Source organism: Sander vitreus, chromosome 18 (assembly GCF_031162955.1).
Source record: "Sander vitreus isolate 19-12246 chromosome 18, sanVit1, whole genome shotgun sequence".
Lineage (NCBI taxonomy): Eukaryota > Metazoa > Chordata > Actinopteri > Perciformes > Percidae > Sander > Sander vitreus.
In genome coordinates this window covers 15,563,381-15,589,557 of record NC_135872.1, presented here as the reverse complement: position 1 = coordinate 15,589,557, position 26,177 = coordinate 15,563,381, and the positions used below count along the sequence as shown (strand labels likewise).

The window sequence follows — 26,177 nt, the reverse complement described above, 5'->3', positions numbered from 1 at the left end:
AATGTATTGAAAGAATGTCATTGCTGTATTTGATGGTGTATATTGTATTTTGGCTGCTGTTTTGGTCAAGTTTAAGCACATTTGCTCCTAAATCAGGAGGGTGTATTCAATTAAAATTGTGCTGAATGAAAAGGTGCAAGTGTTGTTCAACATTACAAATTTATTGATCAGCATTCACATACACTAAATAAAGCAAAATATCATGCAATACAAAGACAACATAATCAGTATCTTCCCACAGGTCAGGGGACCTTAGCTTTGTGATTGGAAGAATCTCCCAGAAAAATAGAAATCACTACAGGAATAGTAGGAAAATAAGTGTTACGGGCAAACTTTTGTCCATTTACATAGGTATCACGTATATTATTCAAAATCACATTTTCAATTTCCGCAAAGTTTATTTTCTACATATTTTAAAGCAAATAACACAGCATTTATTTGAGGAAATGTAAAGTGTGTTGATTTAAAAAGGTGTAAAAACACTTAAAACAGGTCCCTAAAGTTCAGGACTACCTTAAATAGCAACTGAACACCAGCTGAAAATCTTGTTTTTAGCAGACCTCCAGTGGTTTAACTTCTCTTTTTGTTGCGGTGATGTAAAAGTGTAAGCCAGGGTGTGTCAGTACACTGCGACATCAGTGTTGGGTGAGGTTACAGGTGCGCCAGACTTGAAATTTTTAACCAGAGAGAGCCGTAAAAACATATTTTTCAGCCTGGTGTTATGTTACTCTTTGAATTTAGTGAAATCGCATGACATTATTTCTTGAAGCCTTTTGTTATCACGAGAGAACGAGTGGTTCAAGCTCATAACACACTTTCCCTGCCAGGTCTTCAGGGACCCTCTCAACAGAGTTATCAACATCAGCATCGTTGTGTTCTGGGCTGAGACTCTGTGCATTCTCATTCACTTGGGTATTGTGGATTCTGAGGGAGATAAGGAGGGTGACAAATGCAATCAGAAGGATGTATTTTAAGTTGTTTGATGTAATAAATAAAACGTATATCTTGGCAAATAACATCAGCTACATTCTCCTTTTTTACTACCTTCCATCGAATGCTCCATTACTCCTTTCATCCACGTCCTGCTTTATTGCTCCTCCAAACCTGTTACTAAACTGAACCATGGTACCTAAAAAATAGTAAAAAAAAAAAATTGTTTAAGCTGAATCATATACAGGGGAAATCTAGAGAAACTAAGTCTGTCATTTATAAACCTGCATTAACTGTTTGGCCACTTGGAGGCAGCCCAACAAGCCGTAAACACAACATTGACATATTCCATAAGCCCCTCTGAGCAACATTAGCATTAATTTGGTGCTTACAGTGCAAGTTCACTATCCCTTTAGATATGTATAGCTCAATAACTGTGAAAAATATCTGGTTCTTTAGCTGCTTAATGCTTCACTATGTTCACCAGCTAGTCACTAACATTGCCTGTCTGCTGTGGTGCTGGGCAGCTCATGCTCACTGGGTCATTAGAGCTTTTTGAATGAAAACAGCTGCGTGCTGCAGCTCAAAGACTGAACCGAAACAGTGAAGTTGCGGGCCGGAAAAACCAAAACAATGAGCTGAAAGATGTTAAAACACTCCTTAGAGCTGAGGGGGAAATGCAAAATTGAATGATAATTATCTGTTACATATTGTCGTTTTTTCATAATAAACCTCTTGGAGTCAGCAACAATCTGTAAACCCAACAGCTGCAAAATGTTCCACTATGTTCACAAACTAGTTGCTAAGGTAATCTGTGCACCATTTGCTGGTCAGGTGCACTGTTTTTTTTTTTTTTGCCAAAAACAATGACACTATGTGAATCAAAACAGTGAAGTCGTGGTTGAACTGCACAGTCGAGTGATAATTATTAGTGGGTGTGTCACGACAAGCTGCAAATTTCATATTATAATTACATTTCTTTCCATTGTTAATATCCAATATTACTTGGTGCAGCTTTAAACTATCTAAACACATTATATGACAGTAAAACAAAGGGGGCATTGGGCTAAATTTGTAAAATAAGAAGTGTTCCTCTTACCAGCACCTCGCCTTCTTCTTCTCCAGACCAGGTAACCTATAACCAGCACGAGTACCAACACCACCAGCCCACCCACTAGTCCTGAGACCACTGAAGAGGATGAAGTTGCTGTAGGAGTTAAAAGATAATGTAGTAGAGTTAGCAAGGGAGAAAACTAGTTATAATAAGACAAATACACTCTCAAGGACTCTTTGGGTCTTACCAATTACAGTGACTTGAAGTGACTTGGAGGGAACAGAACAGAAGGACATCGAGGACATGTTAAGCCCGTAGACACAGTTATACTCTCCTTGGTTTGTATACTCTATAGCAGGGAATTCAAAGTAGGCCATGTAGAAGACAGAGTGGCCAAATGCTGGCAATGAAGCGACTGTGCTCTTGTTAGACTTCGTCAGATAGAAGAAACCTCCCGCATATGTAGAATAAATGGAGCATGTGATGGAGAAGCTCCTGCCTTTGATGACCGATATTTTGTCAGGGCTGTAGATCACCATTGCATGCGGAGATGTCAGGGAGATGCTGGGCTTCTCCAATTTCACTGTAGAATAGAAAACCAACTTTTACAAATTCATATGGATCATAAAACCTGATTGCAATCTTGCACAGTCAAATTTCCAACAATTATGTTCAAATGGACAAACAAAGCACACAATACCTATTACAGAGAGCTCAGCAGTATTTCCTTGAGGATAATAGATGACTTGATTGGGTAATTTCTTTTGATATTCACAGAAGTATGACCCCCTTTGGCTGAAGTCCGCTTTAGGTAAGATAAAGGTTGCAGCTTCGTTCTCGGAGAATTTTTCCATTTGAAATGATCCTTGAGTCTTCTTGAGGACGAATGTCCCACCCAAGTGCTCTGTTACTACACTGCAGGTGATCTCAACTCTTTCACCCCAGTTTACCTCCGGAGCCGGACTCAAAGTGATTTGGGGCTTCTGTAAAGCACCTGAAACAGATAATAAGTGTTTTCGTAACAGCAAACGCAGCTTCATCTAATACCTGTTGGAAAGTCATTCACAGATTAAAAATGAGCCAGGTCTCTTACCTAAACAGATAACACCAGCATCTTCACCATGCCCGCAGTTATTTACTCCAAAACCAGGATGCGTACAATGTGTGAGAGCAGACTCTTCGCCTCTACATTCCACATTATCCAGCCATATTGGGCCAGTGCCTCTACCAAAGTGGGCACTTAAAGGAGCAGAAACGGCATGACCGCAGCCAAGCTGTCTACATACCACATCAGCAGTGGTCATTGACCAATCATCATCACACACAGTTCCCCACTGGCCTTTATAGAAGATCTCCACTCTACCAGAGCATTGACCTGAGCCGCCAACCGCCCGTATCTGTGCTGCATATGAAAAAAGAAATTAAGTGAGTCCAAATGGGACAGTCCTGGAGACATGTATTTAAATAGAATTGTAGTGTATATGTTATTGTAATTGCATTTGCATGTACTAATACACATACATTTTCATTTTAAAACACAATACATTTTATATTCTATTTTGAAAGTACTCTTTGTCCCACCATTATATCTGTTGTAATTTCAACAGCAAAAAGGGAAACAATGTTGGACTGACAGAAAAATAATGATGTGGAATATGACTTATGTCACTTTTGTCATGCAGGTGAAACATTAAAGTAATAGTTAGACATTCAGAATTTTGAAATATGCTAATTTGCTTTTGTTCTGAGCGTTAGTTACGTAAACATAACTAGAGCCAGCTGCTGTTTAGCATAGCTTAGCATAAAATCTGAAAACAGGAAACCTGCTAACCTCACTCTGTCTGAAGCTAACAAAACTGACCAGCACCTCTAAAGCTAACTAATTAGCACTTTATATTTGTTTGTAATTCATTTAGGGTAGCTGTTTCACATTTTTCCCAGTTGTTATGCTAAGCTTAGCCAACTAGCTTTTGGCTCCAGCTACTTATTTACCTCACAGAAGTAATAGTGGTATCAATCTTTACATCTAACTCTTGACAACAAAGCAAATTTGTGTATTTCCTAAAATGTTAAACTATTTCTTTAAGGGATGATTGCATTTTATTGAAGAAGTATGTGTAATTATTAATTTTTACTTGTGTAAACAGTATACATTTGTGAAACAAATGCTGGTGAGGTCATATTTGTCCAACTGTATGAGAGAATTTCTGACATACATTAAAAGCTATTACCTGCACATAGAGCAGAAGCATCATGTTCGTGCCCACACCTTGCTCCTCTGAAACCTTTGAGTGAGCATTGCTGAAGAGATGTCACATTGTCAAAACATGACTTGCTAGCCTCCACTACTGATCCACTGCCTTGGCCAAAATGGGCAGCGCCAGGAGCACTCAATGCATTTCCACATTCCAGCCGCTCACACACCACCTCAGCTTTACTCAGGGTCCAGTCTGTGTCACAAACCGTTTGCCACACATTGCCATGACGGACCTCTACTCTGCCAGAGCATTCATCTTTACCATTAGCCAACCGGACCTCCAAACTTCCTGTAATGTAGAGTAAACTAAAATGATTATATGGTATCAGACATTTCAAATTCATTTTAATGTAGTCAAATATATGACAGATAATTAATCAAAGAAGAACACTAGTGAAGTACTTTATTCTTTACATTGCACACTATTCAGATTTGGAACACAATACATTTGAAAAATATGACTATAATAATTAATCAATAATAATAATAATAATAATAATAATAATAAGAAGAAGAAGAAGAAGAAGAAGAAGAAGAAGAAGAAGAAGAAGAAGAAGAAGAACTTTTATTTATATAGCGCCTTTCATGAAACCCAAGGACACTTTACAGAATTACAGTGGCTATACTAAAGGAGGTAGTAGGCTGTGGTAAACAGGTGGTGTTTCAGTAGTTTTTTTTAAAAATGTCCAGGGATGTAGCATTTCGATTTGCAGGGAGGGTGTTCCAGAGGGATGGGGCTGCAACATTAAAGGCTCTGTCTCCGAAGGTACAGAGTCTGGGGTTGGGAATGGAGAGCAGGCCAGCGTCTGAGGAACGCAGGTTTCGGGGTGAGGTGTATGGATGGAGGAGGTCGGAGAGGTACTGTGGGGCCAGGGCATGGAGGGACTTGTAGGTGAGAAGGAGGATTTTATATTTGATGCAGGATTTAACTGGGAGCCAGTGAAGGTGGATGAGGGTTGGGGTGATGTGCTGCCAGGTCTTGGTGTGGGTGAGGACCCTGGCGGCAGAGTTTTGGACATACTGGAGCCTGTTTAGGGTTTTGCTGGGGATCCCAGACAGGACTCCATTGCAGTAGTCCAAACGGGAGGTAATGAAAGCATGTATGATGGTTTCTATATAATATAAGAACCTGTGACGTGCTGATAAAACACTAATCAGTAGAAAGACAAGTTACCTGCATCAGTTATATTAATGTATTCAAGCATAGATTTAATACAGCCTTAATAGGCAGAGTGAGACAATCTATTTTTTTCTTTCCTTTCTTTCATATGATGGATTGAGGGATTTAAAATTTAGTCATTAAGTTAATGGGGACACTGACTGTCACACTGAGAGCAATGAAAAAACTGTGTTCAGCTTGAAAGGTCATTCTTGATCTTTGACCAGTGGCAGAAGTTACGCCCCCCAGCATTTACAAGCCCCTATTATCACATGACCGAAATTCCATACGTAGGTATTTAATAACAACTAAACCATCTTCATGACAACTCTACTGTTTCTGTAAAGGAAGACCAGAACATGTGGTTGAAACACCAAGTAAGTGTGAACTTTTCTGTCAAGCCATGTGGGAATGAGATTGAAAGTGGCAATATATAGAAACAAGTTTTGTAAAACTAAGCGAAAAAAGCCATACATGAAATTGACATAGTTATGGGAGCGATACAACTGAACAACAAACAAGACTGTATTATCTTTTGTCATTTTTGTATGCTTTTTCTTACCTGTGCAGACAACACCAGCAACTGAGCTTGTGTTGCAAGTTTTGTCTCTAAATGGTCTTTGTGGGCACTGACTCAGTGTTGACTCCAATCCATTGCATTCAATTTGATCAATCCAGGTCTGTCCCGTGCCATGGCCATACTCAGCCACAGTGGTAAATTTATGAGTCCTCCCACAGTCCAGCTGTCTGCACACCACATTTGCATCATTCACATCCCAGGATTCACCACACACATTTCCCCCACTGGCCTTTGTCGTAGAACTCCACTCTTCCAGCACATTGACTGGGCCCATCAGACAACTTCACATTACCTGGAAATGACAGTTGTTATATGAAGTTACAGTCCAACTTTGGTGTTTGTTTTTATTTGTGTACTTTTTTGGTCAAAGTTGTAATTACCTAAAAGAAGAAATTGAAGTTTTAATTATTTTTCTGCCGTGGTAGCGTCCCCCCTTACATAAGTGTTTCAATTGAAACCCCAGATGGGGGAGCCACCAACATTGTTAGTTGTTGCTGGGTCCCATCTGTGGTTTGAGCAATCTTTGCATTATTCAGTGACTATGTTAGTTACTCCATGATTTAAATGACGAGGCAACATACGGAGTAATGAGGTTGCGGGACTCATTGCTTTGACTTTTGACAGTCTGGTCATTTGTCATATTGTCACCATACGCATGGGCCGCTGCGCATTGGCAGACGCATTGCAGCTGTGTTAGTTCGCTAGCACACGAGAGGCATGTGAGGGGAATTCAAATTTCAATTCAACTTCAAGTCTTACCTGAACATTTGACAGATGCCTCTTCAAAGCGATCGTGCCCGGTCCTGACATATTCTTTCAGTGTGCACAGTGTGAGAGAGCTCTCTCTACCGCTACAACTGATCGTATACCCTCTTGGATGTCTGCCCTGACCATATGATCCTGAGAACTTGACAGGATCTCCACAATTCATCTCTCTGCACACCACTGCAGCTTCATTCATTCCCCAGTTAAGATTATGTGCTGCTGACCATTGGCCACCATGGTAGAACTCCACCCTGCCTGAGCACTGGTCAGTCCCATTGATCAGTCTAATGTTATCTGGAGAGCAAAAGAAGAGAGAATCAGACATTAGTTAGTTGGGGTTTGGACATGTTAGAATAAGAATAGCTGGTTAATTCAAATTGTATTTTATTTCTGTTTATTTGAATAGGGACAGATACAAAAAACATAGATTATTACACAAAGAACAATCCGATGCCTGTATCACAGTGTTTATAGCCATGGCTAATTCGCAACACCTGTCCCTAAGTATGTATATGTGTATGTGATATTCTGATTGATATTGTAGCAGAAACAACTATGATATTATTATTGACAATAATCAGCAAAATATTAATTTGAGGCATTAGGGGCGACGGATAAATGTAAGCATAAAAACACTGTGTAAAATAAAGTAAATAACATGCTAACAATAACCAAGATGGTACCTGAGCACACCACACCGGCATCTTCCCCATGACCACAGTTATGTTCTCCGAGGTTGGAATGTCGGCAGTGCATAAGAGACGTCTCATTACCGATACAGCCTACATTATCCAGCCAGATGTCTCCTTGGCCTTGACCAAAGAAGGAACTGGATTTGGCTGTCTTAGCTGTTCCACAGTCCATGGCTCTGCACACCACCTGAGCATCTTTGATGTCCCACTCGTCATCACACACTGTTCCCCACTGGCCGTCATGCTGAACCTCCACTCTACCAGAACACCTGTCAGTGCCATTGACAAGCCTTAGTGGTGGATTACCTGAGGACAGATCCACTCATGTTAAAAGTAATGACAAGCTAAAGTCAAATTATGAAATAGTGGGCTTCATCTGGACTGTCAAATGTACTCAGTTTTGTAGATACTTATTTATCACAATCAGGATATTTAAGTAAGTAAGAAGAAGATTTAATGCAGATAGATAGGCCAATGTTGTTTTTAATGACCACATGTCCTTTGCTATTCTAGTTGAACTGTGCTACAGTACGGTATATTCCTATCTTTTGTGTCTTACCTCCACATGAAAGAGAAACACCTTCACACCTCCCTGTCAATTCTTGAAGTGTGCATTGGGAAATAGAGGTCACATTGCCAGAGCATCTACTGGTATAGGCTCTCAGTCCACTGTCACCCAAATTTAAGCTTTCTTGAAGTGGTTTTGGAGGGCCACAATTGAGTTCCTTACATACCACTGCAGCATCTTTATTGCCCCAGTTATTACAAATTTTCCCCCATTGGCCATTGTGGAAGATCTCCACTCTTCCAGAACAGCGGTCAGTCCCATTGAACAATCTGACTGAATCTGGAAAGCAGTTAAGAAGGTATTGTATTTAAAATGTTCAAGAAAAATGTTAATATTTCAGCAATGGCATACATATGATTTGTGGCAAATAGAACAGCACTGCTTCTAAATATGTGATAATGCACCAAAGACAACTATAACAAGAGGAACAGCAAAAACATGATTGTGCCAGGCTACAGAGGATTTTCTAATTTAGTCATTTTCTAGTAGAAATTTGGAAGTAATGTTTATGAAAATTCCAAATCAGTATACATGCAGGAGTTTAAAAAAGAGAAAGATAAGTGTTGTATTTTCAGCTCTTGTTTTGGTGAAGTACAAAGTCATCATTTTGTTTGTTTCAGGTTTTTTTTTTTTATATTGCTCTGGCACTCGAAATTGGGGTGTCATCAGGATTTGTAATGTACTTACACTAAGTAAAACATGTTGTGTTACACGTGTTACCTGAGCATACAACACCAGCATCTTCATTGTGGTCACAGTCGTTTTCTCCAAAACCTCTGTGAGGGCAGTCAGCAAGAGACTTCTCATGACCAGTACACTCAACATCGTCCAACCAAACCTGACCCTGACCTCTGCCGAAAAACGCCTTGTACTGGACGGAGAGAGCACTCCCACAGTTCATCTCTCGACATACAACATCTGCTTCTGGCATCCCCCATCTGTCATCACAAACCGTTCCCCACTGTCCATCGTTGTAGACTTCAACTCGGCCAGAGCACCGACTAGTCCCGTTACTCAGCCGTAGTAGTTTATTGTCTGTCAGATGGAAAAGAAAAAAAAGACAATGGCATGTTTTTTCAGAAGCCATCCAAAAGTAACCACAATACGTTCAATACAAAATTACTGACGTAGTTTGAACACATAGATGACTTACTTGTACAGACAACAGTAGCATCGGCACAGCTTTCCTTGAATTCCTGAAGTCTGCACTGTGAGAGAGAGCTCTCATTCCCAAAGCACTTGGGTTTGACGCCACCCAGGTCACGTGTCTCTCCAAAATATAGCACTTCAGCCTGATCGACAGGAGTGCCACAGTTAATCTCTCGGCACACCACGTCAGCGTCTGCCTTGGTCCAGTCATTACACACTCGTTTCCAGTTGCCATCATGGTGGACTTCCACTCGACCGCTGCACCGATTGCTTCCGTTGACCACTCTCACATATTCTGCAAAATATGTAGATCAAAATTGAACTAAAATCAACAAATACACAACAAATGATTGTGTGTAAGTAGAATAAACTGCAAAAAAGAATGGAAGGTTTGAAAAGTGAAGACAAACAGGGAGTGCTAGTTATATGGGCTCTGTCCAATGCTCTTTGCACTTTACAGCAGCTGGTCATGTACTGACCTGTCAGTTGTATTTCTGCTGCAACAGCAACACGTAGCAATCATTTTAAAGCAGACAACACATTGTGATCTGACAATCAGGCCATGCGAGCGGAGAGGAGCAGTGAGAATTTCCGCTCCTCACTCACAGAGCTGTTCTTTCCCTCTGCTCCCCTGCTCAAAGCCGGAGATAAAACTCCAACATTTTAAAATCCGCTCTGCGCTCCATCCAAAATCCTCCTGCTTGAGCTCTGCTCACACGCTCTGCTGACAATACAATCACTAGGTTTTTGATGCAATAATATGATCAGTTGCTAAGATAAATGCTGCGTTAGCTGCTTTTCTCCACAGCTGTATTTCCCAATTTCTCTTGACAGTTCCACATTTCCTGTCTTCATATTAATTGAGCAAGACACTTGTAATGGAGGGTTTTGTGATTTTTGATTTTAGGAGCTTACGCTGTGATTAGAGGTTAGTGCCTAATTAATGTTTAAAGAAAAAGTTCAATATTTTGGATAATATGCTTACTCGCTTACAGATGGAAAGTTAGATGAGAAGATTGATATAACTCATATCCAATGAAAATAAGCCAGCAGCCAATTAGCTTAGCTTAGCAGAAACACTAGAAACAGGGATGCGGCTGGCCTGGCTCTGATCAAAGGTGACAAAGTCCACTTACCAGCACCAAAGTTCAATAATCTGCATATCTATTTGTGTAAAAATAACAATTCGCCTTTTTTATGTTATCCATGTTCCCAGTCTTCATGCTAAGCTAAGCTAAGTTGTTGTGGTCTTAATGGACATATATGAGAGTATATGTCAATCTTATCAACTCTGCGAGAAGACCAATTTCCCAAAGACAAATGTCCAACTATTGCTTTAATAAAGGAATAAAGTGTGTAATTTCAGTCGTATCCAACCAGTAATACAACTTTAAATAAAACACAAGTGGGTGCAAAGCAAACATAACTGAGATAAGAATATACTATAAGGATGAACCCAGTCTTACCTGAACAGACAACCCCTGCATCTTCACTGTGGCCACAGTTATTTTCCCCCATTGGTCTGTGTGAGCACTTGAGGACAGAAGGCTCATGACCAGTACACTGAACATCATCCAACCAGATCCTGTTCTGTCCCTCTCCAAAAAAGGCGCCTTTTTTGGCATCAAGAACTGTCCCACAGTTTAGCTCTCGACACACCACGTCAGCGTTGGCAATGCTCCAGTGATCATCACACACCGTTCCCCAACTATCACTGTGGTAGACCTCAAGTCTACCAGAGCAACGGGAAGGCCCGACCAGCCTAATTTTGTCACATTCTAGAAATGAAAAATGAAAGCTGTAATGAAATAGCTGTAGGTCGTGTCACCAAACTCAATAACAAAAAGTAATTTTTTATTAGATTTGGTTGTAGAAATCTAAAAATCTAATTGTGCATGTGTTTTTTGGCATCAAACATAAATAGAACTTACTAACCTGTAAGCAGTGGTAGACTCAGTAGACCTACAGCAGAAACACATAGTAAAATGTTCAGCCCAGAGATTTGTCATGAATATTTCAATCAATATTGTACAATGAATGCACAGCATTTAGTGCTGTAATTTATCAAATGTGTTACGTATCAGGATAGCCCCTTGAGATGTAGCATGAAGTTACAAAAAAACATCCCTCAAAATTGTCCAACATTAACTTTGTCAAATTGATCAAAGAAAGAACATTTGAAAAAACAAAACACTTATCAATAATAAAGGAATATTCTTTGGATACAAACAATGAGACTTTCACTTCTGTTCAGAATCAGAAAGAGATTTATTGGCAGGCATGTAGCACTTACTAGGATATTGTCTTGGTTGAAGGTGCATACATAAAACAATAATATAAAATAAACTAACAATAGATACAGAAACAAATAACACATACATACATACTATACTATTTAGCATTAATTGGGTTAGTGAATGCATATTTTTCATGGTTTTGAGAGCATGCAACCAAACTGACTAAATTGTACTTATATGATTTGATTTAAGAAGTCAAAAGGAAGAAGTCAATTTAAAAAAACAGAAACTCACCTATTGACAAATAAAAAACAAAATGTAGTTTTTCAGCAGTAATGAAGATCATATTGTGTCTTCAAAGTAGATCAAATGCTGTCAAAGTACGATAAAAACAAAGTATTGTTAAAAAGTTTGTTACTTTACTCTCTCTATCTGTCTTCGGCAAAGTTGATTTTTGGGAGCCATCCAGTTATTTTTTTTTTGATTTTTACAAAAATCTGCGAAGGCTCTTACCTTTTAAATCCACCAGACTATTTGAACTCACAATTCAAAATAAAAAGCTGATTCCATCTGAAACATCAAAAGGATAGACGCCCCATGTGCAGATCCAGTAATTGTTATGAATAAAGAGGCTGCCTGGACTTGGACTGCAACATGGACGCATGTTGACATTTTGATCAATCATTAAAGACAGGGGATTTCTTTTTTTTATCTACATTACTATTTGAAAAAGAAATTCATATTCCACAGGGAAACACACCCACGTGTAAAATAATGCTGTAAGCAGTTGTGCATGAAATTGCTGATTTATGGACAGAACAAATAAACAACTGCAAAAAAATGAAAGGTAAATGAAGATCAAAAGGAGAGTTGTTATGAGCGAATGTCAAGAGGTGACCATTGACTCCCAATGTCATCCCAACCACCGGTCCACTCCCACCTCTGGTTATCACAGCAGTCCTTTTATGTTGAATTTGTACAAAGCACAGCCAATTCCCTCCCTTTCTTTAAATCCCAATGAAGTGGTAGCCTTAATAAACAGGCCACTTTGCTGTTTATTTTGTACATTGTACGATCTTTAAGAAAGCCTCCACAGAACATATGACTTGGCGTGAGTACAAATCAGGAAAGAAATATGTTAAATGAAAAATGACACTATAATGTGAAAAGTTCACAATGCTGTTGCAGGAATTTCATACATTCAATTTGAAAATATGAATGCAATTCCATATTCAGTTCTATTATAAATATGAGCTTTGCAGTGGCATTCATATTTAAATTTTAATCTTGGCATTAATTATGCATTTTCAAACATGAAAAAAATCATTGTTTACATTTTCAATTGTGTTGTTTTTAATGCATCAAAACTTCATATGGTCAGTCTTGGTTAATATTATCGCATTTTTTACTCACAATGTGATCCAAGTGCTGGATTATGCTGCAAAACAATCCAGGCCACTTCCAAGCCCAATAATATAATAATAAGAAGCCTCCTCTGTTAGTTAAATGCACCAAACATTGAGCTTTAAAATGATTTTTTTTGTTGACACAAAATCACTGAAATATAAAATAAATGTTCTTACCTTACAAAATGAGTTGAGGACTTGTTCTGTCACAAACACTTGACTTGACAGAACCAGTTCTTGTCCCACATCTTAACATCCACATGACTCATTGGAACTGGGAATGGCTAACACTTCCCCTTGTGAAAGTGTGAGCCTCAGTATTTTTTTGTTTGTTCAGTTCCTGTTATAGAGTGCAAAATACTGCAGTACAGTCTTCTTTCACAATTATTTTCTATCACTACTGCACCTTTGGAGCAACAATTTATGCTGTGTAGATCCAACTAGCTAGGCTAGGGACAATAGCGACAACCTTTAGGCTAACTCTGGCTCAATTTGACTTTTTCTGTCGATCAGTAAGCACAGTTCCTGTCAAACTAATACAATACAATAAATTGCATACACAGCAAGTACATTCAATCTGATGTTATCTGTTAGTCGTGGTTACCAGTCTGTTTTGTTAATTTCAATGAATGTAGTTGTTTTGTTACTGGGGGCGGGTCTGAAATGTGGTTTTCCCCTCAGCTAATTTTCCTGACATGTTGTTCTTTTGCTTTTTATTCATAATAATATACTGTCCAATTAAGGCTGTGTCTACGTGATATTGCATAACTGACTTGTCTATTCAGCATTTTAGGTTGCCTGGTTCGGCCATCTGTTTGCACGTACAAAGAATTTCCTTAATTTGCCTCCGTTTCAGTTGCATGTTTCACCATTTTACAAAATAATCACCTCTCAAACTTCCTCTTGATGCTGCTCATACTCATACCCCCCCCCCCCCTCCAAAATCCTCCTTTCCCCCCAAGGGATCGCACAGCCAGAACCTCTTAAAGTAGTGAAGCTCTGACTATCAGTGTTCTCTAATGACAGAAGTGAGGATACTGAGGTTTGGACAGCAGGTTAAGCACATATTGATGTCTGAGTAAATCATTACATCCGGGGAAAGGGGGCACTGTGTTTGGTCTGACACACAGGACGATCATATCATAAGCAAGATAATCGTCTCACAAGTGCAAAGGCAAGTTCAAAGAGGACAAAAGTGACTCTTTTTATGAGCAAATCTCAGTTTCTTTTGATTAAAATACAACAGCACAAAGGTGAATTTAACAGTTGTTACATTTGTTAGTTCTTAGTGCTACAGCTTCTGCCAGAAGAAGCAGTACTAAGTGACGAACAGCCTTGAAAAGCAAGCAACATTTTAGAAGCGGGTAAAAAAGCGGTTACTCTATTTAGAGAGATGCAGGTGTTTTTAATAATCAATAATTAGACACTAGGAGGGTACAATATGTATCAATTCATTTTCTGGCGTCGAATTAGAGAAAATTGTTAGGCCAACAAACATCCATTCATGTGTAAACCTCCTGCCTCATCAGCCATCACCATTAGTGCGCAGTACCTCCTCACATGTATTCTCTGCTTGACTGTCAATGCCACTTCACACGTCTCTGGAGTCTGTATTTAAGTCCATTTTTCTTATCCAGTCGCAATCACTGCACAATGATGGGTCCAAGAGTTTATTGTGACTCTGTAGGTGACACTACATAAGCAACACAAACATATGTTTAGCAAATTTTGCTTTCAGTTGGCAATTTGGGTTTTCTGCATCACAAAAAACACCCCACCAGCACTACAAAAGGGCTTCAGATTGATCCTCTCAAGACAAGGTTGTTCAGGGTGGTTTCAAATATGCAAAGAAAACAACTGTGTACCACTTTTGTATTCGTATCCAGGGCTTTAAATTTACTTTTTTTTCCACCAGCCAACACAGCTAGTAGTTATTTTTTTTTCTTAACTAACTTTACTTTAAATTCAGCTCCTCTGGTTTGTTTGGCTCCGGTCCGTTTGTCTTCTCCATTTCAGCATAGCTTGTGATCAATAACACGCACGCTATAGGCAAGTAGACAGCGGTTGTCTGACGCGTCACAACTTGGTGTTCATGGGAAAATGTAGGATTAGTACTACAAGCAGTGTTGCTGGATAAAGATTACGTTTCCAAGCCAAAGACACACAAAACTGCCCAACTGTCTTGGAAGAAAACAGACCAATCTGGAAACACTGACTTGTTGCATCGTTTCTGCAGCCTACTGATTCAAACAAACGCTTCATTTCATTCAGCACCAGCCAAATTGGCTATAACTTCAAAATTGTATCCGCCAAAGTTCATTTTTACCCGCAATTGGTGCGTTGGCGGGTGTAAATCTAAAGCCCTGGTAGTATTACATGATACTGAGGCAAAATAACTTAAACATTTCATACAGTGAAGTGTCATTGCATATAATTCTCAAGACAAACAGAAAAATGCCACAATTAAAACACAACAGAGTCACGGACAGAGAGGTGTAACAAAGTACATTTAGTCGGTCCAACAGGCTTGTTTGTATCCATTATTTCACAACAAAGTCATTACATGATTTCACAATACATGAGGATACAACTCAGCAAAATAGGAATGTTGTTAGTGGCAGAAATACATCCCGTCCGTGATTAAAAATAAATAAAAATTACATCCTTTCACGTGATGGCCGACATTTAGGGAAGAATGGCTTGCGAAGGTACATCTGTTTGTGTGCGTCCTTCATGTGTAAACAAAAAGCAATAAATCAACCACCCACCCGTAATAATTTAATAAGGACGGGAGACTTAAAGAGAAAATGCTTAGTGTTGGTGTTTGGGACAGAGAAATACAGATTGGAGGACAGGACTACAAATTGGCCATGATGTATCAACCTATGATCATTTCATAATCTGTAAAACCCGGGCAGTCTGCTCACATTTCAGCAATTTATTTACTCAAACATTTTGGAAATATATAGAAAGAAGGGGAGGCTCAGCAGGGGAAGCTGAGTCTATATGTTTCATGTTGTCAACAAATCCCATGAAAAAAACTAAACCAACAATGAATTGATCCTACTGACAAATATCATATGTTCAGCCAATGCCTGAAATATCTCATTCCTGTGTGCCATAGAGCTCCATAGTGGTCCAAAAAAACAAATACAAAATTAAAAAACACCTGAATGAGCCACAACGTTGCACTGGGTGATATGTTCATGCAACACCGTCCTGCTGCTGTAAATACTCAGAGCACCAAATGTGTATTAATCCACATCTTAAATAAATCTTCAACAAAATGTAACTATATATTTGAACCTATTTAGAGGCTCGGTAAAAAAGAATGGGCTCAGGGCTGAGTGGCACAGACAGGGTAGGGAAGTCAGAATGTATAAAGTTCTTTTCATTGTTGGTTTTTGTCTTATTATTGGATTTGAAGGCAATAAGAAAAAAAGAGAAAATAACGGACACCCTGTCCTTTAAACTAGGTTGGCAGTGGAATAACACAAGAACAAGGTTTTTTTTTTTTTTTTTTATGACCGTGACTACACACTTAACATGAATGCTGACAATGATATTAGGGATCGTGTCTATCCCTCATATCTTTTAGGATTTATACCATTTGGTCTCAACTGCTTTGTGGTAAACTGCAGTGCCACTAGCATGTCTGGGACAGCATCCTCTCACACTCAAACACACGTTTCAGGTTGCATTAAGTGCTGCCTCACACTTCCCCTCACTTAAAACAGCCTTCACACACACACACACACACACACACACACACACACACACACACACACACACACACACACACACACACAGTGTTTTTAGGTGACTTGTGCTGCACCTGATCAGTAATTCCTCCATCCACTGTATTGTAATTGACCTAAAAGAACTGGTCTACTGATGCAAAAGCTGCTACATCTAGTTTGGACTGAGTTTATGCTACTGCCAGTGCTTGCTGTTACAGTGTGTTAAACATGAAAGGAAAACACAAATGCATCCATCATAAAGTTAATCCCCTTGTTCTGTGAACAAGTCTCTCTTGAGAATCAAGACTCTTCTTGGAGATTTAAGTGATGGTGGAATGAGAGTTTACAGAGTCAGGAGAGGTCATACAGGGTGAAATCCGCAGGGTCTGATGTTTGGCAACATGTTGGCATCAATGCAGGAGGAACACGGGAGAAGAGGTGGTGCAACACAGGAAGCGATGCAGTTTCCGTCCTCCTATTTTAAGAGTTTGATCTAGGCTATGACTCAGAATCCTAGAGATTGGGGGAAAAGGGGTGGAGAGATTAAACTTGATTAACTTTATATTATTATCATCTACGTTCTCCTTAGATTTACAAGACCACACAGTATGCTACCAGACGTCTCTGCTAAACATGTCCACACTAAATGCATCTGCAATATCCTGCTGGTTAATACGTAATCAGATCTCTTTTAACTTAGTTATCCAATCAACCTCTAGAGGAGAGACAGAAAATGGGTGTGACTGGGGGGGAAGTCAAATAAATGCTCTTTAGTGACAAATGGAAATAAGTTAATTTGTTTGGTAAGTGGATCTTCGAAAGGTTCCTGTTATTTTGTATTCTTTCAAAAGCACCAACATAGTCCAAGTCCATTTCCATTATGAAGATGAGAGATATTGTGTATTGTATTCATTTCTCAATCATCTAAGCACTGATCTTAAATGTGGAAACTATGAATATCTAAATTCTAAGGAGACCTTTGGGAGACGCAGCAGATAAATCTTGATATTTGAAAAACAGACTGAGGGGAGGAGACAAGACCACTGAATCTAGATGGATGGGATTTGGTACTTTTAAACTGACCTACCAAAAAAAGCTCATTTGCATGAAACACTTATAAATCAAATGTTTCAGAAGCAGCTTGCAGAAACTAGAGCTGCTGATCCAGTATATGTGGAAAGACTGTTTAGCGTTTAAGGAAGTCTGGACTGAGAGCAAACCTTTTCGGCTGTATAATTTATACCACTGAGACAGCGCAGTGTTTCTGTGTCTTTAAATGCATATATAGTCTCCTCTTACTTTCACTGAGGGCTGGGAACTGAGCCCAAGGAATGCAAACACAGTGTTGTCCTCTTTCGACTGGAAGAAGTCTTCATAGTCCTAAGTGGAAAGACAAAAAAAATGAGGCTGTTACATAAATCTACATAAAGAATGATGTTTGTGAACATCCCTAACAAATAGTCCCTCCACTTCTGTTTTTAATAAAATGCAATGGCCATGACATTGCAGAGTAATTTTGGATTACTTTGGCCAGTGAGAGTGACGGCAGGCAGAGCAGATAATCTGCACCGTCCATGAAACTGGATTACGGCAGGATTACAAAGTGGCGTGCAAACTCAGTGGAGGGCATAAACTGGCACGCACTAACTGGTCAAACTTTTACTGAATGATGTGAACTATTGACATAACCAGCTTGAGCATTAACAACCATCAATGTATATAAAAACTCAATCTTACACCTTTAAAATAATTTTTACTCCGGTGTTCCTGTGTAAAATTCCCTTTCTTTACTCTTCCTGTAAAATGTACACTATTTTGGATGACACTCTCATTTGAACTTGGCAGGATAAAATTAAAATCCAATCAAATGTGATTTAGGGCGATTTTAATGTATACAGTGCCATGGATTAGCATCGTTAAGCCTCTGTCCTGATTGACAGGTCGCCGTGTAGCCACGCCCCAAAGCATCCCCTGCTTTATCTTCTGTTTTAAAATAAATGGGAACATAATTAACAAAATGAACATCTTGCTATATTAAAGAAGACTTGAAACTAGCCATTGAGACCATAAACTCATTCTGAAAATGTTAAGTGAGGTAATAAATCAAGTGAAGTAGGGTCATTTTCCCATAGACTTCTATGTAATTTGACTTCTTGTTGCAAACAGTGAAGTCGCCTCCTGCTGGAAATTAGATAGAATGCAGGTTTAAGGCACTCACCGCATTTGCTTCACTTTTCATGATTTTAATTTCTACATGATGAAATATCAAAACCTTCCCATCCACTTTATTTATTTAGAAACCAAAAATAAGTTTCAACAACACTGTCTCCAAGTGTTCAGATCTACCTGATGTACGGTTGCTCATTAGAAACATTAGGTGCTTTCCGACCGGATAGTACTTGTACTTTTTAGAGGAAAAGTACACTTCTAAGCAGTTCTAAGAACTACTCTTCCCCCAAAATCTTTTTTTCCGTTTGCATTCCCACTGGCCAAGTGGCCATAGGGACTGGTAGGAGTGGTAAGGGAGTGACGCAAGCTGCCCTGTGGACGTGTGTGTGTGTGTGTGTGTGTGTGTGTGTGTGTGAGAGACGGCCGGCGAGCCGCAGGACACGCTTGTGGAGTTTAACTCCGAAAAGACAGTTAACCACAGGTTCCCGTTAATCTTATGATGGACATGTGTTGTGATATTTAAACAAACGAACCGTCAACGGCGAAATAAAAGCCTCTTATTTACGAGAGCGGTCTGAGAGACCTCCAGCTCACAGCGAGGTGTCTGAGCATGACTGGCCGAGCGACGAGCTAGAGACCGGGGCAGGCGCTGGCTGTCGCTGGCTGTCGCTGGCTGTCGCCTCACTTCATGGAGCTTCTCAACTCCGAAAACTTTGAAACAAAATGTCAATTCGGCATCAATTTTCGCAAGACTGCCTATATTCAAAATCTAAACAGTTAATTTCTCGCCTAAAACGTTGTCAGAAGTGAATTTAATTCAATGTCCCGTTGTTGGTTGTTGCTCTGTCTGCAAGTTCCGAGTTGGCATTGGGCGTGACTTATAAGTTCGACCAATCAAGTACACCTAGGAAAAGGGAAAAGACCCTGCTCTGAAGTAGGAGCTAAAAAAGTACGCTACTGCAGCCAGAGGAACTTAAAAATCCCCAAATTTTTCCTGTCGGAACGCGACGAAAAAAGCATTCTAGGAACGTTTAGTTCTAAGAACTGCAAAAATCCCTCTGGTCGGAAAGCCCCTAAACATCCATCATACCCCACAGTATCGATCCTCATTGAAGATCTGTGGAGGCAGCGGGTTGCCTTTCTCCGGCTGCTTGTCTCTGGGGATGTTCCGATACATCCAGAGCCTCTGCTCCTCCAGCATGGTGATGTCTACTTCCTGGAAGCTGATTCGATTGGCCTCCAGAAAACCCACCACTGCCTGCTGATGCTTTTTTACCTGGAAGAGGTCATTGGTTCAGGAGAGGTGGTGAGATCAAGTTGATAAAGAAGTTGATTTAAAAAAAGTTAATAATTGAAAGAAAAAGGACGAGGACTTTGTTACATCAATAATGTGAGCTAACGCAAACAAATGTACATGTTACCACAAATGCATACTCTCATATTGCCTTCATGTATGTACATGTGTGCATAAAGTGCAGCTGGATACTGTACTGTATGTGTGCATGGCTTTCCCTTTGTCTCTACATGTATATTGCTCTTGGCCAAGCAGTAGGGTTTTCAATACACTCCTGCAATGACAAACAGTAAGCTGACACTCATCGAACCAGAGCACACACTTGTGGAGTGTACTGTATGTATTCACTTCATAGGGACTCCATTGGTAACATTAACAGGACATTAAGAAGGGTTATTGATTAGTGGAGGAGATTAGGTTTAAAATCGGAGAGCTGACATCCTTTTCCTGTACAGTATGCTATGACCTCATAGTACATCAATACAGTTTACTAGATTCTATAAGGCTGACATTAACAATTATTATCTATTGATGAATATATCAATTACTATTCTTATTATTCGATTCTATAAAGTAACAAATTAGCATATTTTTTTGTTTAGACACCATTTCTGCAGCTGTGTGCCCTTTGTGCACTTTCCAAGCACACAATGAAGTGTCCATTTAAGAGGAAAGTCCACGTGAAAACCATGCAATGAACCCATTTGTGGTCTATGGGGATGGATACTACAGCCCCATGTGGTTAAAGAAAGTTATTGTCACAGTACTGTATGTGCTCTGGGATGTTCTGTGTTTGAAACTGCATGACAGTGTTTGTGAATGCTGAGAGGGAAAAAAAATACAGAGATAATTTTAGAAGACAGAAAACTCCCATGGAAGGGAGAGTCGTAAACAAACATTAGACACAGAGGCCCAGTCCACGTCTTGGAGTTTTATTACTAGATGGTGATCATAATTTGCTCAACTGGCTTAGATACAAAAGGGAAAACTGACTTATTTTACACTTTTTTTTTAAATTTATCTTTTGCATTCACATCTAGCTTGATTATTGAAGTTTGCTTAGAGCACAGAAATCATTTCACATTCAGTATTAACATCAAGCATTCTGTAATCCTCCATAAATGTTTCCCATTCTGTTTTGTCTCCAGTAATATCATATAATGCAGTCTATCATGGTGATTCAAGTTCAGACAATACAGTAGGTATGCTTGAGCATTCATTAACATGACAAAAGGGCTGATTATTTGAAAAAATAAATACAGAAAGATTGAATATCTGCCCTGTGCTTGTGTATACTGTACATGTCATGCGTGTCCATTGTTTTAGTGATGCTAAGGGCCACAATGGAGCTATTGTTTTACATTAAAGACAGTAAGGGATTGTTCTGTACAGTCTGTTATACACACACCCAAACAAGATAATCTGCTGTGTCTTCTTCCTACTGCAATTGTCTCTGTGGCCATGAAACAGCTTTATCTGGACTCTCATATGGAAAAGCAAATGAAGTGCCAGGATACTGACTGTCTTGAACGAGAAACAATGTCTGTTTGCTCTGGTCAAAGGTTAAAACCCCATATAGAATAACTGGTCTAATTCCATGATGTATATCACATAGTTTTTCTCCAACATGGTACAAATGATATAACCTCTCTCTGAGCTGAAAAGGAGTGAGTAGGCAGCGTGAGTCTAAATAATGAAAGAAGTTCCCCCCAGTGAGGGTGAGTGAGAGTGTGTGTCAGGAGATAGGTGAGTTCAGATTTTGGTGTGCATGTAAGATTAAAGACACATACATACATTGCACTCCTAAACAAACACTCACATTTCAGTATATGAGTAATGCATGCTTTGTTTAAGAGCACTTTCTGAAATAGGGATTAACTAGAGCTAAGACTTATCCTTTAGTCACGGACAGAGAGGGACACAGGTAAAAAGAGGACTTGGGATAGGAAAACATACATAAATCCCAACTATATCCTGAGCAAAAAAGAAAAGGAAACTGAAATTAAAAAAAAAAAAAAAAAGGTACAGGACAGTTTCTGTTGTCCCCAACATTACCACTACAAACTATTTTCAACTTGCATGGTCTTCTAAAGAAATGCTTTCTTAGCATATAAAATCATTGCTGAGATCAAATAATGTGAGGAAACATAGTGGTGACTTTTTAATTAGTAAAAATACAGATTATTCCATGGCATTAGAAATTAGAACAGCAAGTATACTATGTAAAAATCTCTAAATTGCTAAAGTTAACATTAACGTTAGCTACATTGCTTATTTTCACAACAGTCCCGCATTTCTCTGCCTTGAATGGACTCCATGCAGGTCTACAGTGTTAACTAAACTCCATTAGCAGCAAATTTCGTTTGATATCGTTGTATAACACTACCGTACTGTACCCAGCAGCTGATCCACTTTCTGAAAACGTTTCCTGTTCATGCACCTGTACATTGTTGTTGGTTATGATACAGGACACTAATGAAGGAAATGGGGTATGAGGGGAAAGGTTACTGGCCAACAGGCATCAGACTGGGGTCTGGAATTTCAGAATAGCTGTAGTTTTTTGTTTGTTTGTGGTCTTGTGTGTCTTTTTTGAGTTTTATACATTTGAGTGCCTTCTTTATGTGTGTGTGACATGTAAGTTATGGTTCTAATAGTTGATAATGGTTCTGTAATATAACGTATTTTTATATAATGTTTTTGCCTGTAGTGTTTACTTTATTGGGCAATAAAGACAGCTTTTTGTTAACAAAGAAAGTGTTTCTGAACATCAATGACATTCAAAACAGTGATAACTGAAACAGATATACAACACACCATGCAGTGTGTATACAAATATGTATTGCAAACAGACCTAAGTATGTATGATGATGATGTAACCAAGTGGCATCCCATTTCACAGGGGTATGTTTTCACCCCTACCCCGTACCCCTCGTTTTTCTAGGGCCAAGGACTAAGGGGTAGGGGTAATAGAGAAATGGGATTCAGCCTAAGACTAAGCCTGATACATATCCACAGAGTTGGGGGTGGGGGTTAGGGTGAGGGGGAATAACCTAAATTGCACTTCATTCATTTTGTGGTGATGATTTTCCGCCCCACTAATCTGCTGTTAAGCTGTGAACTGCTCATTTGATGGGTTCGCTGTAATGTTTCGATTATTGCTCCCGCCTTGAGTCCGCTCACATATTAGCTGCTTGCAGCACCTGTCTGGTTCCCCTGACTTCCCTATCTTTCACAGATTGTATCCCTTCATATCTCACACTATCTCTCTCGCTCTCTTTTTTTACTCTCACACATCCATTTCATTTTAAATCAGCTGTGGGATTCTAGCAGTCTCACCTCTTTATTCAATCACTTGTAACTCAATTCAAAAGCATTCACAGTAAATTACATTCACATGAGCTCAACTCTCACATAACTGACCCAAATGGTAGATCTATTTAAGCGTGCATGACTGTGTTTTGGGTGTGTGTGTGTGTGTGTGTGTGTGTGTGTGTGTGTGTGTGTGTGAGATAGAGTCGGTGTGTTTTGAATGTATGTGTCATTGGCCTAAAAATAACTCCTTTGTAAACGCTCAAAGATTGTGCTGCCCTCTTCTCAAGATGAAGCATTAAATAAATATATTACTCATTTCCCCCATTACCTAAGCCTTGAAGCATTCATGCAGGAGTGTTGTTTGATGATTTTCTGCTGGTACTCTAATATCAGCAGGGCCTTCTCTATGACATGTGCCTGTTGTTTCCTAGCAGGCACTACAGGACTAGGGTAACAACTAACGATTATTTTCGTTTTTCATTATTAATTAATCTGTCTAGTATTTTTGAGATTAATCCATTAATTGCTAAGTCTATAAAAATGTCAGAAAATAGTAGCAGAATTCCTTAGAGCTCAAAGTGACAGCTTCAAATGTCTTTATCTTGTCTTGTCCAAAACCCAATCATATTCAATATACAATGATATAAAACTGTCAACAAAAAAAAACTCACCTGGAGAGAAGCTGGAATTTTGTGTTGATCAAATTGTTAATTAATCATTTCTGCACTACACAAGATCCACAGTAAATGGCCTTCTAATTAAGTCTTATGTATTTCCAGTAGGCCTTTCTGCATAATGATGCTGTTGCTCAGTAGGAACCATACCCTAGAATTACTCAGGGGTTCAACAAGTTGAAAGTAACATCTCACAACATAAGAGTAGATTACCCCCAAAAAAGGACAAGGTTCCAGAGGTTAAAAACTCTACCTGCTGCTGATGCTGGTTTCAAAGTAAAGTGCCTATGTGATAGGGGGAGGGTTGCACACCAAACACGCACTTTGTTCTACCAGGAGGGAGAAGTTTTACAAGATAATGTTATTTATTAAGCTTCTACACAACGAAGGCCCACTGTAAATTACAAATATAAATAATTTTTTGAAAATGCATCTCACAAAAAATGCAACAGTCTGAAGTCGCACTTACAGACCAGTTAAAAAAAATGGCAATTAACACTATTCGGCGAGCATAAAGATGTACACATGTGCCCGCATATCTTATATACAACTGTCAACAAGCTTGAAAACACATTTGCCAAAACTCACCGCGACAGAGCCGGTTGAGGAGGCGATGTAAACCTTGATGACCATTTTAATCCCAAATGAATGTCAGACAGTTGACAAACAAACTGTTTGGTGGCAGCGAGTCCCGTTTGTTTCCAATATCACAAATTCAGACTTTAAACTACCGGCTGTGTTTAGAAGAGAGAAGACACGCGTCTCCAGTAGCCTATTTAAACTGAGCCATGATAATAAAACAGCGTGCGTTTCTGCAGACTGTGGCGCTCAACAATTCTTAACAGCACAGATGCAACAGACGTCATATCAAACATAGGATTTCCGGTCGCAGTTTTCAAAATAAAAAAGTCAATCTTTAAGTGTTTTTTTTTAATTTTCTTTTTTTGGAGAACTAAAATGATAGTGCGTAATATTGTAGGCTACAATTCATCCATACGTTTATTCAATTGATAAAGTATAGACCAAATCTAAGGTCTAAATAAATGTAGTTTAAAGTCGGTAGTGTTTTAAATGAATTCCTCGGATTTAGTATTTCCTCACGTTTTAACCAAGCACAATTAGATATTATTCAATTCAATATTGTTTATTTTGAAAGGAAAAAAATTATATTTTTCTTGACTCTGGTTATATCAGGCAACTTGACTGGTTTGATTTGATTTATTTAATTGTATCAAGAATGCCTTACACATCGAGGAAAAAGAAAGATAAATATAAAGTAATTAAAGTAAATAAAAATAAAGTCCAGGACTTATTTCCATTGTGGTCCTCAACACATAACATCAGGACAAGATAAGAAACTTACAGAGTGTGTGATAATCAATGACGTAACATAAAAACATTTTTCTTAAATAAATAAAAATATAAACGGTAACTGGCCCCCTGCTGTATTCAGCTACCCTGTCTAGTAACCAGGCCTTGATTCTCTTTTTGAAAGAGTTCATGCTGGAAATGACTTTAATTTGCCGGTCTAACTTGTCCCACTGAACTTCCCCTATATAAGCAAAGGTTCCTTTCCCTAACACTGTCTTAAATGTATAAGGACACAGATCTGATATGCTGCCACGAGTGTAAATATTGTGTGTGTCCTTACCTTAGTAATAAGACATGACAAAAACATTGAGACACTATCTGACAATATTTTATGGATCATGGTCAGCCTTGACATAATAACACGAGACTCAACAGGGAGCCAGTTGAGCTCAACAAATTGTGATCTATATATGAGACCTATGGCCCAAGTTCAGACTGGTAACCTCACACAGTAGGCTACTAGGGGTTGATAACAGGATTCTGGTCTAGTTCTCAGGATTCTGGCAGCAAGGTTGTTTTCTGTCCAGTTTGTTTCAATTACATCAGCAGCTGTGTGAATATTGCAAGTTTTGTGACAATGGTATGCTACAGATGGCCAGATAGCACTATGGCTCATGACATAAATCTCAAACACCAAGCAAATGCTCTTGAAGGGACAGCAAACTAAACAACTTTAGCACAATTGAAATATGCATTGCACAATTATGTACCATATTATAGGCCTATTAGATGGTCAGATGACATATTATTATTATATTTTAATATGTCCCTTCGATTTTCTACATACTGTTTTTCTTTAACTGAGCCTCCCAGCATAAGC

The 26,177-nt window shown here is 39.0% G+C and overlaps 2 protein-coding genes across 5 annotated transcripts; both read right to left on the bottom strand.

The window, feature by feature from the left end:
* Positions 1 to 140: 140 nt before the first annotated feature.
* LOC144533235 (scavenger receptor cysteine-rich domain-containing protein DMBT1-like) lies at positions 141 to 13,346 on the bottom strand. Of its 3 annotated transcripts, none has more exons than XM_078274469.1 (10): positions 12,975 to 13,346; positions 11,686 to 11,763; positions 11,090 to 11,116; positions 10,621 to 10,932; positions 9,159 to 9,449; positions 8,726 to 9,040; positions 7,997 to 8,284; positions 7,429 to 7,743; positions 6,740 to 7,039; positions 6,091 to 6,272 (listed from the first exon to the last, which is right to left on the bottom strand). In XM_078274469.1, exons 2-10 carry the CDS (start codon positions 11,735 to 11,737, stop codon positions 6,184 to 6,186), a joined length of 1,989 nt encoding a protein of 662 aa, XP_078130595.1. In that variant the 5' UTR covers positions 11,738 to 11,763; positions 12,975 to 13,346; the 3' UTR covers positions 6,091 to 6,183. The 3 variants fall into 3 exon arrangements, with proteins under 3 accessions (XP_078130597.1, XP_078130595.1, XP_078130596.1); XM_078274470.1 differs by lacking the exon at positions 12,975 to 13,346 and adding an exon at positions 11,905 to 12,312; XM_078274471.1 differs by lacking the exons at positions 7,429 to 7,743; positions 7,997 to 8,284; positions 8,726 to 9,040; ... (3 more) ...; positions 11,686 to 11,763; positions 12,975 to 13,346 and adding exons at positions 141 to 924; positions 1,045 to 1,129; positions 2,030 to 2,137; ... (2 more) ...; positions 3,078 to 3,386; positions 4,216 to 4,530 and having other exon boundaries at positions 5,963 to 6,272; positions 6,740 to 6,827.
* Positions 13,347 to 13,982: 636 nt separating this feature from the next.
* On the bottom strand, positions 13,983 to 24,813 carry sh3bgrl2 (SH3 domain binding glutamate-rich protein like 2). 2 transcript variants are annotated; one of them, XM_078275238.1, is made up of 4 exons: positions 24,575 to 24,813; positions 19,797 to 19,982; positions 17,837 to 17,917; positions 13,983 to 14,490 (listed from the first exon to the last, which is right to left on the bottom strand). In XM_078275238.1, exons 1-4 carry the CDS (start codon positions 24,617 to 24,619, stop codon positions 14,389 to 14,391), a joined length of 414 nt encoding a protein of 137 aa, XP_078131364.1. In that variant the 5' UTR covers positions 24,620 to 24,813; the 3' UTR covers positions 13,983 to 14,388. The 2 variants fall into 2 exon arrangements, with proteins under 2 accessions (XP_078131364.1, XP_078131363.1); XM_078275237.1 differs by having other exon boundaries at positions 13,989 to 17,050.
* Positions 24,814 to 26,177: the final 1,364 nt, after the last annotated feature.